Source organism: Myiozetetes cayanensis, unplaced genomic scaffold, assembly GCF_022539395.1.
Source record: "Myiozetetes cayanensis isolate MyiCay16 unplaced genomic scaffold, myiCay2020 scf4, whole genome shotgun sequence".
Taxonomy (NCBI): Eukaryota; Metazoa; Chordata; class Aves; order Passeriformes; family Tyrannidae; genus Myiozetetes; species Myiozetetes cayanensis.
The window spans coordinates 347,163-359,357 of record NW_026087631.1 but is presented as its reverse complement, the minus strand read 5'-3'; the positions used below and the strand labels follow the sequence as shown (position 1 = coordinate 359,357).

General features: G+C 59.3%; 2 protein-coding genes across 2 annotated transcripts in view; one reads left to right on the top strand and one right to left on the bottom strand.

The window, feature by feature from the left end:
* FRMPD1 (FERM and PDZ domain containing 1) overlaps nucleotides 1-7,992 on the top strand; it is a 26,852-nt gene extending 18,860 nt beyond the window's left edge. The window contains exons 12-17 of the mRNA XM_050329069.1: nucleotides 815-941; nucleotides 1,287-1,382; nucleotides 1,741-1,923; nucleotides 2,307-2,454; nucleotides 2,821-3,498; nucleotides 4,492-7,992. Of these exons, the coding sequence (XP_050185026.1) occupies nucleotides 815-941; nucleotides 1,287-1,382; nucleotides 1,741-1,923; nucleotides 2,307-2,454; nucleotides 2,821-3,498; nucleotides 4,492-6,716 (3,457 nt within the window). The 3' untranslated portion in view covers nucleotides 6,717-7,992. The remainder of the gene's footprint in view (nucleotides 1-814; nucleotides 942-1,286; nucleotides 1,383-1,740; nucleotides 1,924-2,306; nucleotides 2,455-2,820; nucleotides 3,499-4,491) is intronic.
* On the bottom strand, nucleotides 7,986-12,086 carry TRMT10B (tRNA methyltransferase 10B). Its single transcript, XM_050329068.1, has 7 exons — nucleotides 11,700-12,086; nucleotides 11,325-11,603; nucleotides 10,536-10,688; nucleotides 10,074-10,152; nucleotides 9,707-9,774; nucleotides 9,362-9,485; nucleotides 7,986-8,639 (listed from the first exon to the last, which is right to left on the bottom strand). Exons 1-7 carry the CDS (start codon nucleotides 12,045-12,047, stop codon nucleotides 8,449-8,451), a joined length of 1,242 nt encoding a protein of 413 aa, XP_050185025.1. The 5' UTR covers nucleotides 12,048-12,086; the 3' UTR covers nucleotides 7,986-8,448.
* Nucleotides 12,087-12,195: the final 109 nt, after the last annotated feature.

Genomic DNA, 12,195 nt, shown 5'->3' with positions numbered 1-12,195 from the left:
GTCACTGGAGCAGGGACTCAAAATTGCAGATCTCTCACGCAGTGATGATTACCCAAGCTGCTCCTGCCAGTATTGATTGCAGTAGCTCGAGAGAGAGGAGATAATCACCAGCTTTGCACAGCCAGCACATCTCTTCATTCACCAGAACCATGCCAGAACTACCCACTTTGGGCAAAAGGGATAGATCCTGTGACTTAATGGAATCTGGGGGGAAATGACCAAGGAGCAGGTGTGCTGTGCTTCAGGTCAGTGCTGTTAGGTTGTTTCTGCCAAAGAGAATCCCCCACTTTAGGAGCTGGTGACGAGCCAGTTGTTAATCAACAGACACCGGTGTGATGACTCACTGTGCTGCCAGATGTGCCCAGCTGTGTGCAGGGAGCAGAGGGCAGCTGCAGTGCTCCTACCTCCTGGGTAGGTAGTGCTTGGGCTCCATAAACTCCCCAGCAGCACACGTGGCTCATGTTTTTGGGTCCAGGGATCTGAAATGTCATAATCTTGCCATCAAGGTAAGGTGAGTGCAAGGACAGAACCTCTATCCTCTGGGTCACGAGGGGAGGTTGGGACTGTCCTGCTGACAAAGCTTACGAATTAACTTCTGTAAAAGCATGTGAAAACAGGCATTCTGCATGGCAGTGTACATTCTCCAGCCCCTCTCCTGACCTGGGGGCAGGTGCAGACAGCAGAGAATTTGAGTGGCGAGGCTGCCGGGTGTGTTACAGCCCCACGAGGCTGTGAGGTGCCTTTGCCCTGTGCTGTGATGCTGGGGGTCAGAATGGCCAGGGCCCCCTGTGCTCCCTTCCCCTCTCTCTGGCAGGAGGGACTGGGGAATCGAAAACTTCATCTCTCCCACCCTGCTTCGAAACATGAGGGGGAAGGACATCAAGAAAGCCATCAGCTACCACCTGAAGCGGAACCAGCTGCTGCTGGACCCTCGGCAGAAGGTAGCGTGTCACCCCCAGGTCATGGCACCTCCCAGGATGGCAGCAGTGTCTCTTGGGGCCAAAGAGGGAGTGTCTCTCCTCTGCGGGTCTCCTCCCTGTGCAACACTTGGGGCTTTTCTCCTGCCTTTCCCTCGTCTGTGCCCACACTCCCTGATTTCCCTGCGTTGTGTGTCCTGCTGCAGTTTGCTCTGGGATGCCCAGTGGGCCATGTGGGATGGTCCTGGACACCCCTGTGGCCTGTCCAAACTGAGATGACTGTGTTGGTCAGATGCACAGTCCTGCATGAAAGTCTTCCAGCCTGCAGTACCTGTTTCTAAATGATGTTTCTTCTCTTGGCAAACGAAGCACCAGCTCACAGCAACCCAGGTGCGCCTGAGCTACCTGCAGATCCTGGGAGAGCTGAAGATGTATGGTGGGAAGATCTTCAACGCCAGCATGATGGTACAAGCTGTTCATTTATGTAATTGGCTTTGGTGTGCTGCCCTGCTGGTCACACTGCTTCTCCCTGTCCTGAGATATCATGGCACATGTTGGTCAGGGGCCCTGCTGGGGAAACTCAGCATAGTCCCGTTAAAGTGGATAACAGACCAGCCTACGTGATAGTTACGCACAAAAATTCTAATTGAAAGCTGTGACTCTTGCTCTTCAAACGAGTCCTGTCTCTATTTTGTGTGCTGTAAAGTATTCAAAAAATCTGGGAAGGCTTCAAAAACTCTTTAAAAAACACTAGAAAGACTTAAACCTCACAGTGAAAAAGAACTCTCTTCACAAGAGGTTTCTTTAACCTCTGCCCCTACAGCTGCAGGACAGGCAGTCACACTTGGCACTGCTGGTGGGTGCCAAACATGGGGTGAGCCAGATCATCAACAGCAAGCTCAACATCATCACGAACCTGGCCGAGTTCCCCAGCATCAGCAGGGTGGAGCTCAGCAAGGAGTCCGAGAAAGTCAGCGCTGTCAAGATCTACCTGCAGGACCTGAAGGTGAGTGGCTCTGCCATGACGGGACAGAGGGTGTGGGAGGAGTCACTCACACCACCTTCTCAAAATCTTACACTGGGCCGAAGGTGTGACCAACACAAAGGGTTTAGGACAGACTTGGGAGAGAAAGCTCAGAGGAAGAACAAAAAAAATTACAGGAGAAAAGTGATTCTTCTTGCTCTCCTCCATCAGAGGCACAAAAGCCAAAAAACCCGAATAGATTTCTCTTCTTTGTGCCTCCTGCAAAAGCAGACTGAGGGGGATATGGGAGAGAGTGGACGCCTTGCCATTGTGTAGCATGTTCCTGCAGACTGTGGTAAAAATATTTGTTTATTTTAACATTTTCTCTTTTCTCCCCACCCCAAACTCCAAAACAAATAAAACAGGTGCTGACTCTGCTACTGGAATCAAACAGTGCAAAGGATCTCGTCTGCCTTATTATCGGCTACTACAGACTCTTTGTGGATGCAAACACCTCCATATTTACGTGGGGAGACAAAAAACAGCAGCTGCACCGTGTCTCAGCTGAAGAAGGTTTTTAAAGAAGCAGCCTTTTTTTTGCCAAAGGATGGGGAGGCAGTGGGTGGATCTCCCAGCACTGGAGGCGTTATTCCCTCCTGGAAACAGCCTCGCTAGGGAGCAGTGCCGTCGTGCTGTGGAGTGGCACCCACATAGAATTAAGCTGGACTTGATCATCTAGGAGGGCTTTTCCAACCTTCAGATTCCGTGAATCTGTGATAGGGGCAGGCCCGTGGGGGTCGCAGACCGAGTCTTGGGGAAAGGGGTCAGCTAGAGTTTGCTCTGGGGTAAAAACACCCCCGAGGTGTGGCTGCACCTCCCCTTTAGGCTGATCCCCCTCCCCACCGCACGAGGCGGCTGACGCGTGTGTTTGAATCCCAGGGTACGAATCTCGAGCCTGCAGCGACTCTGAAGACTCCTGGGAGCTGGAATCCTCCTCAGAGCGTCGCGGGGACCACCCTGCGGAACAGGGCAGCGCAGAGGGGCCAGGGGAGCCTCGCAGTGCCGGGGGGAACGGGGGTGACAGTGCCACGGACAGCACGTCCGAGGCTTCCGACTCGGCCAACTCCGAGAGCCGGGCGTTCAAGACGAGCGGCTCCAGCGACTCCATGGACGCACTCGAGGAAGATGCGCTGGAAGCGTGTTCCTCCTCCGGGCCAGAGCTGTTCCACTTCTACACGCCGACCGTGCAGGAGACGAGCAGCTCGGACAGCAGCTTCGTCCCCGTGTGTGCCGCGGAGAGCCCGGGCGGGGCGGGGGCCGGGGACCGCTTCTGCTTCCTGCAGGTGCCGGCGGCGGAGGGGCCCGGGGGCAGCCCCTCCGAGCAGGGCGCGGGGCCGAGCGCGCTGGAGACGCGGCTGTCCGAGATGGACACCACGGGCTACTACAGCCTGTGCTACGGCACATCGCCCGGCGGCAGCGCCCGCCCCGCCACGCACGGCTGGACCGCGGGGCACGGACACCTCGTCCTGGAGCCGCCCCCGGGCTTCGGCGACTCCAGCTCCGAGGAGGAGTTCTACGATGCCGCCGACAGGCTCAGCCCTCCGGACACGCTGGCAGGTAAACCCACATCCTGCAGGTCACCTTCCTCCCACCTGCGCTGGGGTTCTGCCTGTTCTCCCATCAGTCTTCCTGAGGGAATTACCCTCCAAAAAACCTTCCCCAGGATTTTTGAAGGACCTTCAAACACCCATTCTCCACAAGCCACTCCTGAGCAGGTGTACAATGACACTGCAGGGGGATTTGTTATCACATCCAAGCACTAGGTCGCAGGAAAAGTCAGTTTTCAGATGAGTGTGGCATTCTGGAATCTCTGCTCTCTTCCTCTGAGCTGAGGAGAGCCAAAACCTGTAAAACATTGTTTCCCAAAATCAAAAGTCATGTTCAGGTCAGGGACGTGTTATGAAGCTGGATCAAGGATTCCTGAGGCTGAGCAACTCCCCAGTCATTGTATTTTCTCACAAAGGAAAGGATTCTTGTTTCTGCTCTGTCAGTATTAACTGAACCTCTTAAGAATTTGATCTGTGCCATTAAACAGTTTTGACTTTTGCATTAGGGCATTGTCACTCTATTGCGTTCAGAAAAAAACCTGTCATCTCTGGAAGTTTTTGTCATCTAAATATCCAGCCGGCAATTTCTGACCATGTTTCTTTTGATGATAACTCTACCCCTGTGGGCAGTGCTCCTGTAGTTACTGCTGCTGTCCTGAAATTTAACTGGGGAGTTACAGCCACACCTGCCATCAGGTGAAGCAACTCCAGCACACTTGGGAGGGGACTGTCCAGAGCCCTCATGTAACCAACCCTGGGCTTTGGTGCTTGTACCCATAGAAACAGACTCTGCCTTTTCCTTGACATCTCTGACACCGAGGAGGTGCTTGATCATGGGAGATGGTTTCCCCTGGCCCTTGGGATCTGGGTGTTGCTGCTGGACATTTGTGTCTTTGATTCCAAGTGCTGTGCTGAGAGGTTTTTTGGCCCACTGCATAGACATAAGGATCTTCTGCCACCTGGAACTGTTTTCTGATTTCTGTGGTTTTTTTCTTGCTATCAGGCCATGATATGACATCCCAGGAGGGTACGGAGAACTCCTCCTGCATCCCCAAGAGACTGAGGTGCTACAGCTTGGGGGAGAACCCGTCACCAGGGCAGACAGTGAGGGAGAAGCACAGGGGGGAGAAGGAGCTGACGTATACCAAGAGCCTGAGGAAGAGAAGGTCTTTCCTGAAAACTGATTACACTTCCCAGGTCAGTTTCCCCTTGCCTCTCGTGGGCTCTCCACAGAGCTGCTGCTCCTGGCCGCCTGCTCAACCCTCCTTGGAGGACCTGGGGAAGGACATGGACACGGGGCTTCCTGAGGCCACCCGGGCCCAGAGGGACACTGCTGGCACAAACTCCTGCTGTGACCCACTGGAGATGGAGCCTGACACCATGGAGACAAAGTCGGTGATGGAAGGGGTAGTTTCATCCATTTCGGCGGTTTGCTGTCCTGGTGACCAGGGTGGGGAGGAAAACAGCAGCCTTTTGCCAGAACACCCCCCCTTGCTGAGGGAAGGTGAGGAAGATGAGACCCTTCCCAGAGGACAGAGCGAAGCTGCCCAGGAAAGCTCCCCACTGGATCCAGATGCCAGGGCGCTGGGCCAGGGAAGCTGCGTGCCCACTGAGGGCTGGCTGGCCCGAGGGGCGCTGGAGGAGGGGGACGAGGTGATGGTCATCCAGCACAAGGCTGGCACTATGACCCCATCCTGTGGCCAGGAGGGGACCTGCCCTGCTGGTGAACTCTTGCCACCACTGGCTCCTGGCCCCAGTGTGGCCCCTGCCCAGGAGGCGGCTGAGGAGCAGGGGCAGCTCCCGGCTCTCTGTCAGAAGAGCAAAGCTGGTGGCAGCTGCTGTGCCGAGGGCAGCAGGGACACGCCCGAGTCCCACGTGAGAAGCCCACAGGTGGTGAACGGGGAGGCCCTGCGGAAAGTGCACGAGGGCCACGTGGGGTTTCCAGATGCAGCCCAGCTCCTGGCAGATTGTGGTGCCTCGGGGGTTCTCACCCGCCTCTCCTGGCTCTCATTTGGGGTGAGGACAGACCTCGCATCACTCAGCCTGGCACGAGAGAGGGTGGATGTCCCACTTGAGCCTTTAGCCTCTCAGAGAACCAGTGGGTGCACAGGGGCCAATGCTGTGGGAAAGGAGGTGCCAACATCCCTAGCTGGAGCAGGCTTTGGGCAGGAGCTGGTGAGCAGCTCGGGGCTCGGTGATGGTGATGGGGAGCCCAGAGGAAACACAGGGATCGTGGCTCAACAGCAGCCACAGTCTGTACAGGCTTCTTTTCCGAGGGAACAGGCTCCCGAGGTGGGGAAGGACTCTTGCCTGGCTCCATCTCCTGAGCTGTTTAACTCCTCAGATCCAGTTCCCTCACTGGGGAAAGAGGCAGGAGATCACAGGGCTGTGAAACACTCCTTCCTCTGCTTTAACCAGGAGGAGGGTGAGCAGACCCCTTCCTGCCCCATCTCGGTGAGGCCCCAGGGCAGTTCCCCAGCACAGAGCTCTCTGTCCCCACGTGGCACCGACAGCTGCGGCTGCCGCCTGCCCTACATCGGCTGCTTCCACCAGCCCGACAAAGGGGAGCGTGAAAACAGCCCCTCCACGTTCCTGGGGCCCCTCACCACCCCCCCAGCCAGCAGCTGCAGCCTTCCCGGGACCCCTGTGAGCGGGTTCCCGGTGTCCATGGGTGGGGACGTGGCTGGGAGAGACCCCCATGTCCGGGCGCTCGGGCAGCTGAAAGACCAGGCGTGGCTGAGCCCCGCGGATTTCTCCCGCTTCCTGGCCTACACTGCCGAGCTCCAGGAGGTTGTGGGGAAGCTCTCCGGGAACCAGGCAACCCACCTGCAAGATCAGTGCACAGAGCAGGGTGCAGACAGTAAGGGGGCCCTGGGCTGGGCCTCCCGGGACCTGCTGTCCAGCTGCCAGGAGCTCCTGAGCACAGAGCAGCCTCTCACGGAGGTGCAGCGGGCACTGAGGGCAACGTTTGACCACCTGGTTCACCTGGCAGTGACCTGCTTCCAGGTGACACACTGCTGGCGCTGCAGGCAGAGGCAGCAGGAGCTGGGGGCTGCGCTGGGGGACGTGGTGGGCACCTACCAGGGGCTGGTGCAGGCTGTCCACCAGCACCTCCACGGGCAGGGCTGCCCGGAGCTGGGGGCTAAGCTCCTCGCCCGCCAGCACATGGCCCTCTCAGCTGCCATCTTCTGTCTCCTGCAGCAGTTCAGGGCACCCCCCTGTCTGTGACAGGCTGGGTAGGGGCACACGAGGGCACTGGGGGGGACAGAGCCCAGTTGTGTGCCCTCTGCCCACCTCAGGCTCTCCCCCATGGCGATGTTTAGCCCCACAGCCCCAGGTCCTTTGCAAGAGGTGCCGCGGAGAGCTGGGCTCCCCAAGAGGTGCTGTGCCCAAGGGTGCTCTTGGAGCACGGCAGTGGCATGTGTGTCATGCTCAAGGCTCATCCCTCGCCTCCCAGAGGCCATGCAGGTGTCCTCTCTCAGGGTGTTTTCTCAGCCACCTTCTGTCACCTGTGGGGAAGGACAGGACCCCTTTGGCCTGCCTTTCACCCACTCCTGGCTCCCCAGGCAGGCTATGGGACATCAAAACCCACCCTGGCCTAATGTGAAGGACCCCCAGTGGCTTTGCCCACCTTCTGTGGCCAAGGGAATGCAGTGATCCTGTATTCAACCACTTTCCCATGTGAGGGCAGGAAGGGTTGTCCCAGGCTGGGGAGGTAGCACCATCTCCCTCTGTTCCACTGCAATTCCTGTGTCAGCAGCAACTCTCTTTCTGTCTGCTGATGCATGAGACAGTCCTTGACTGACCCCCCACCCCGTGCTACTCATGGCTCTGGGTCTGCCAGAAAGAACCACCAAGCCCCACTGTCAGAGCTGTGCAGTGACCCTTCCACAGCCTCTGTCCCCACTCCCACCAGGTGCAGCTCACCCTGACCAGGTGTGAGCTGTGAAGGTGGTCTCACTTCGCATCCCCCAGGAGGCAGCACTGCAGTGCCCTCAGACGGGGATGCCCAAGGTGGTCACCTCCACCTCCAGCTTGCCGAGAGCCCCCAGGGCACAGCCCCCACTGACACCACAACACCCTGAGCCCCTGTTGTGGGTTAACCTGGGGATAAGCAGAGGTTAACGCCTGGCTGGGGTTAAACCACAACAGCCCCCCCAACAGCTGTTGCTGCAGCCCCTCTGACAGCCTGACCTGGGCAGAAGCTCCAGGTGTATGAGACACTCTTGCTGTGAAAAGAAATGAAAACACATAACCATAGTTACCTCAGACAACCTTCAGGTCTCACTGCCGGTGGCTGTGAGGCTTTGGGTCTCTTCTGGCAGCGATGGCTGAGGTAACATATGGACACAGCTGCACAAACATGCTTCCTGCTGTGCTGTGGAACGTGTCCCTGCCCTGTGCAGGGCGCAGCCCAGCCCAGGTACCTGCCAGCAGGACACACCTGTGCATGTCATGTATGACAAGGTACCACATATAGTAACTGTAAGGACACAATGGGGATCTAAACGTTTTATTTTAGATTAGATGCATAGGACTAGCTACAGGCTTCAACAACTCACCAAGTCTTCAACTGGATTTAAGTTGTTGGGACATGGTGCCCTTGCCTCCCATCCCACATTCTCCTGTGGGAGCAGCACTCTCCTGTCCCATGGCAAGGGATTTTCCCCGCCCATAAGCTTTGCAATCCTAACTTCACATTACTCACTGTTTAACTACAATGAAGGAAACACCTCAAAGTTCTCCTCCCTGTCCCAGAACAAGTGTAGGTGCAGGAGTCACAAACAAACAGCTGCAAAGAAGCAAAACTGAATTCAGTTTTCACTTGATCCCAGGCTCCACCAGCTCTTGTTTCCTGCCCAGGGTGATGGGGATTGTCCAGCGTGGCACTGCTGAGGTAGAAGGTGTTGCTCTGACAAGGTCCCTTGCTCTGACAAGTGACTGTGCTCCCTGTGCCCAGTCACGCCGGTGCCTCCTGCCTGTGCAGCTCTTCACCACAAAATAAAGAGTTTCCAAGGGTGGCAGTGTGCTGGGGTGTTTCCACCGGTTGTGCTGCCTCCCGTAGCACGTAGCCTTTTCCAGAAGAGACTCCAGCCTTCAGGGCCACTGGCCAGTTCCGCGTCTCGTAGTAGGTGCACAGGATGTCGAAGACTGTCGGGAGCAGAGAGGTGTTGAGTCACACATGTGCTCTGACATCTGTGCCAGCAGCCCTACACACTCACCAAACACCAGGGAGGGATGACAGCTAACCCAGAGAGGGTCTCCCCTTTAACACCTGAAGAGTCTGTGCCACAGGCAGCCCACCTACGGGCAGACAGGTATTTTGGAGAGGACTTTAGGGAGCTCTGGGCAAAGTGGACTCTGTGTCAACTATAGCAAGGTGCCTTTGGTCACTATTTTGCCTGACCTGTGCCATCTGTCTGTGTGGCTGATGGTACCCCCTGTATTGGGCCACACCTGCTGTGCTCCCAACATCACTCCTGGGTGCTGAGACCCCACCTCAGGGCTCCCCTGGGCACACAGAGCCCCCACCCACCTCAGGGGCAAGAACTTTCTAGAGCTGGCCCAGGACACGAGCCTGTCTGCAGTCACCTTGCAATCCTCTGCTGTGACCAAGTGTGCCAGCCCAAGGTGGTACAGGACACCAACACCTTCCCTGGCATTGTGAGCCTGGGCTGAGCCTGGCACAAAGCCCCAAACTCCCACCCTCCCATGGCCTGTACCAACAACAGCATCCCCCCAGCAGACTGTCCCCTGCCTCATGCACAGCTCCCCCAGGGAGCACACAGACCTCGGAACAGGGATCAGCAGGGATCACACCACACTCCAGCATGTTCCCCCAGCCCCAGCACAGCCCCAGAGCAGCCCCTCACCCTGGTTGATGGCCAGTGTCTCTGAGTGGTAGTTCCTGGAGTTGGGGGCTTTCACCATGTACTCGCGGATAGGGAGTCGGGCTGTCTGCAGGGACTGCTCCCGTGCCCTCTGCAGGGTCAGCTGCTGCAGGGACACACAGACAGCTGCCACACGTCCTCACACACGTGTGGCATGAGCAGCCACAGAGCCAAAACCTGCCCTGGGCCTCGTGGCACCTGCACTGCTGCAGCCTGGCACAGCTCGCTGCTGGGTCTGGGCAGGATTTGAGGGAAAAGGGATATGATGGCAGCAACACCACTGGGATATCTCTGCTCTCGTGAGGAAATGGAGCAGGCAACACCCACCTTGTGAATGCTCTCGTCCACCAGCCCTCCCAGCACGTACACCTTATCCGGACTGATGTCTTCAAGGACTAGGAAAGGACACTGGCTCAGCCCCACGCAGCAGTGAACCCTGCAAGATGCTGCTCCCCCAGCAGACCCCACTCCCACGGACAGCAGTGGGCAGAGCCCCCTCACCGGGGGCTGGGGCCCGGGGACAGATGGGTCCCTTGGGAGCAGATTTAGCACCAGATCTGAGCACACAGCATGTCTTGTGCAGTATGGGACAGGGAATGAGAGGAACCCACTTGCCTGGGGCACAAAACCGCCTCAAAAAGAAAATCCTAACATTCAACCTTTAGCCCTTGCCTAAAGCATGTGAAATATTTACCATTCTCAGAGTCAGGAGTGAGATAAACAATGGCATCCAAAGGAAATAGGTCCAGGTAACTCTCTGGAGTTGTATCCATCTGAAAAACACAAGGCAGGGAGAGGAGCAGCCCATCAACCCAAGGTCCATCTGTCAGAACAAAACTCCCTCCCAGACACAGAGATATCCTGGGACTGACACTACTGTTTGGATGTATAAACGCCTACAGAAACACTGGCTTTGGGTTTTCCTTTTTCAACTGGAAAATGTTTCTGTATGGGCAGTGAACAACACATATCTCAAACTCCATTAAATTCTCTCCTCACCAAAAGTCCTTGGTGTGGTTTGACAAAGGGAGAACAGCAACAATTATCTAATTTTAAATGAGATTCAAGTTCTCGAGGGACTCAGGAGTCCCCACCGCGGGTGTTTTTGCTGTGCTGGCTGCCGGGTGTGCTGCAGAGCGCAGGGCTCAGCCCTCACCAGGTACCGTTCGAAGCCGTCGTTCATGCGCAGGCACTGCTCGTAGATCGGCGTCCCGGCCGCGAACTCGGTCAGGCACAGCCAGAAGGGGCGGCTGGCGCGGCGGTTCGTCCCGTACAGCCGGCGGATCTGCGAGGCGAGGCGGCCGCTCTCCTGGGGACGGGGCGGGATGGGACCGAGCGGGCCCGGGGACACACCGGCACCGGGGATACACTAGCGCTGTGCCCGGCACCGGGGACACCCCAGCGCTGTGCCTGGCACCGGGGATACACCAGCGCTGTGCCCGGCACCGGGGATACACCAGCGCTGTGCCCGGCACCGGGGACACCCCAGCGCTGTGCCCGGCACCGGGGACACCCCAGCTCTGTGCCCGGCACCGGGGATACACTAGCGCTGTGCCCGGCACCGGGGACACCCCAGCTCTGTGCCCGGCACCGGGGATACACTAGCGCTGTGCCCGGCACCGGGGACACCCCAGCGCTGTGCCCGGCACCGGGGACACCCCAGCTCTGTGCCTGGCACCGGGGATACACCAGCGCTGTGCCCGGCACCGGGGATACACCAGCGCTGTGCCTGGCACCGGGGATACACCAGCGCTGTGCCCGGCACCGGGGGCCCGGGTGGGATCGGGGACACACCAGCGTTCTGCCGGGGGCCGGTCCCGCCGGGCTCTCGGTGCCCTGCCCGGGGCAGGGACGGGCACATGCGGGGTGCAGCGTCCCCGGGACCCCCGAGCAACCCCCGGGTCCCCCAGGAACCCCGAATTGTCCCCCCGGGCAGCCCCCGTACCTTCTCGCTCATGCCGCCGGCCACGCCGAGGTCCAGGCAGAGCCGCGGCCCCGCCGCCCGCGCCTGCAGCAGCCGCTCCCGGGCCAGGGCGGCCGCGGCCCTCCCGCGAGGGAGCAGGGGCTGCTCGGACCCGGCGGGGCCGCTGCCGAGCGCCGTCCCCGTCCCGTCCCCGCGCCCCGGGGCCCGCCGGGCCCGCCGGCGCTGCCGCTCCTGCCGCCGCTTCCCGCGCCGGGCGGCCACGACCCGCTCCCAGCGCCGGCGCTTCCGCAGCGCGTTCCTCTGGGGGGACGCGGGGTCAGCGGGGCGGCGGAGCGGGGTCAGCGGGGCACCGAGCGGGGTCAGCGGGGCACCGGAGCGCGGCCCCGCCGAACTCACCGAGAGCGGCCCCTCCGCACACCCCGAGCGCGGCCCCGCGGCCGAGGGCTCGATCCGCAGCAGCCGCAGCGCCTCGGCCGCCACCGCCGGGTCCATCTCCCCCGCCGGGTCCGTCTCTCCCGCCGGGTCCATATTCAGCAGGTCCATCTTCAGCAGGTCCATCTTCAGCGGGTCCGTCTCCCCCGTCAGGTCCGTCTCCGCCGCCGGGTCCATATTCAGCGGGTCCATCTTCAGCGGGTCCATCTTCAGCGGGTCCATCTTCAGCGGGTCCATCTTCAGAGGGTCCATCTTCAGCGGGTCCATCTTCAGAGGGTCCATCTTCAGCGGGTCCATCTTCAGCGGGTCCATCTCCCCGCCGGGTCCGTCTCCGCCGGGCCCGCCCAGCTCCCATCCTTCGCCAGGCCGCCATCGCGGAGGGGCGAGGGGCGGGGGTGGGTCCGGGGCGCGTCCGGGGCGGTCCGCCCGTCCCCCCGCCGGAGCAGCGGCGGCCGCGGAG